Source organism: Zalophus californianus, chromosome 2 (assembly GCF_009762305.2).
Source record: "Zalophus californianus isolate mZalCal1 chromosome 2, mZalCal1.pri.v2, whole genome shotgun sequence".
In the NCBI taxonomy this organism is placed as follows: Eukaryota; Metazoa; Chordata; class Mammalia; order Carnivora; family Otariidae; genus Zalophus; species Zalophus californianus.
The window spans coordinates 100424271-100425493 of NC_045596.1; the positions used below are offsets into that span (position 1 = coordinate 100424271).

The 1223-nt window shown below is 44.1% G+C and overlaps 1 protein-coding gene across 1 annotated transcript; it reads right to left on the minus strand.

Annotated features, from left to right (window-relative positions):
- Nucleotides 1–203: 203 nt before the first annotated feature.
- Nucleotides 204–952, minus strand: LOC118356759 (mitochondrial pyruvate carrier 2-like). The gene has a single exon (XM_035726376.1). The coding sequence runs from the start codon at nt 769–771 to the stop codon at nt 388–390; it is 384 nt and encodes a 127-aa protein (XP_035582269.1). The 5' UTR covers nt 772–952; the 3' UTR covers nt 204–387.
- Nucleotides 953–1223: the final 271 nt, after the last annotated feature.

The window sequence follows — 1223 nt, forward strand, 5'->3', positions numbered from 1 at the left end:
TATTCTAATGTTGTTTCGTCTTATCGTATCACTTATCTCTCGAATTCTGCCCTCGTGATCCTGTAGTTGTTTCTCTCTCTTTTTCTCAGCCTCTTTATTTTCTATCATTTGGTCTTCTATATCGCTGATTCTCTCTTCTGCCTCATTTATCCTAGCATTTAGTGCCCCCATTTTTTTTTTTTTTTTTTTTTTTTTTTTTTTTTTTTTTTTATTAAAAGTTTGCTTTATTTTTTTGTTGAATCAAGTATTAGTCCCCAGTTTACAGTTTTTTTTATGACTTCCAAGCAGTAGCACAGTTAATTATCACCTTATCAATAGCCAAACAATAAATCAAATTAGTCCCAGTGGGTATATCCACATCTAGATTGTTCGGGTGGTCAGGAACTCTTATTTGTTTGCTTTAGTTTTTAGTTCTTGGTTATATCTCCAAATACGAAAGAGCTGAGAAGCTCCTGCTGCCCCCACAAAGAAATTAACTGCAAAGAGACTCCAGTTTTTTGGGATAATTACAAGTGAGTATCTTGACCAAATAAACCCTGTGGCCATCAAAACAGCAGATTGAGCTGTGCTGAGTTTCTCTGCAGGTCTGGCCATGTCAGCCAATCCAGCACACACCAACCCCCATTTCATAATTGGAGCCCAGAAAAAAACTGTTTTGGGACCTGCCGGGTGGTTGTACAACGGCCTCAATTTCTCCGGCAGCAGGAGCTCCACTTTATCGAGGACCCGGTGGTAGGTGGCTCGAAGGCCCCGGGCGCCAGCGGCTGACATCTCTGCGGACGAGTTGGTCGTGGGCGGTCGAGTGGGAGAGTGGCCGCGTGCTCCTCCCTGGATGACAACGAAGGGCACTCGTCACTTTCTCCTGCCACAGTGCCTCGCGTCCTCCTCTCCCCTAGGGTGCCCTTCCCGCGGCTCAGGCGGCCCCCCTACGAACCACAGTGTACCCGGGGCCCAGAAAAAAAAAAGTGCCCCCATTTTTGATTGCACCTCATCAATAGCCTTTTTGATTTCGATTTGGTTAGATTTTAGTTCTTTTATTTCTCCAGAAAGGGTTTCTCTAATAACTTCCACGCTTTTTTCAAGCCCAGCTAGTATCTTTAAAGTCATGATTCTGAACTCTAGGTCCGACATCGTACTAATGTCCGTATTGAGTAGGTCCCTGGCTGACGGTACTACCTCTTGTTCTTTTTGCTGAGGTGATTTCTTTCGTCTTGTCATTTTGT

What these genes read in the sequence shown, in the direction of transcription:
- LOC118356759 (XM_035726376.1), bottom strand. Translation starts at nt 771, where the DNA reads ATGTCAGCCGCTGGCGCCCGGGGCCTTCGAGCCACCTACCACCGGGTC.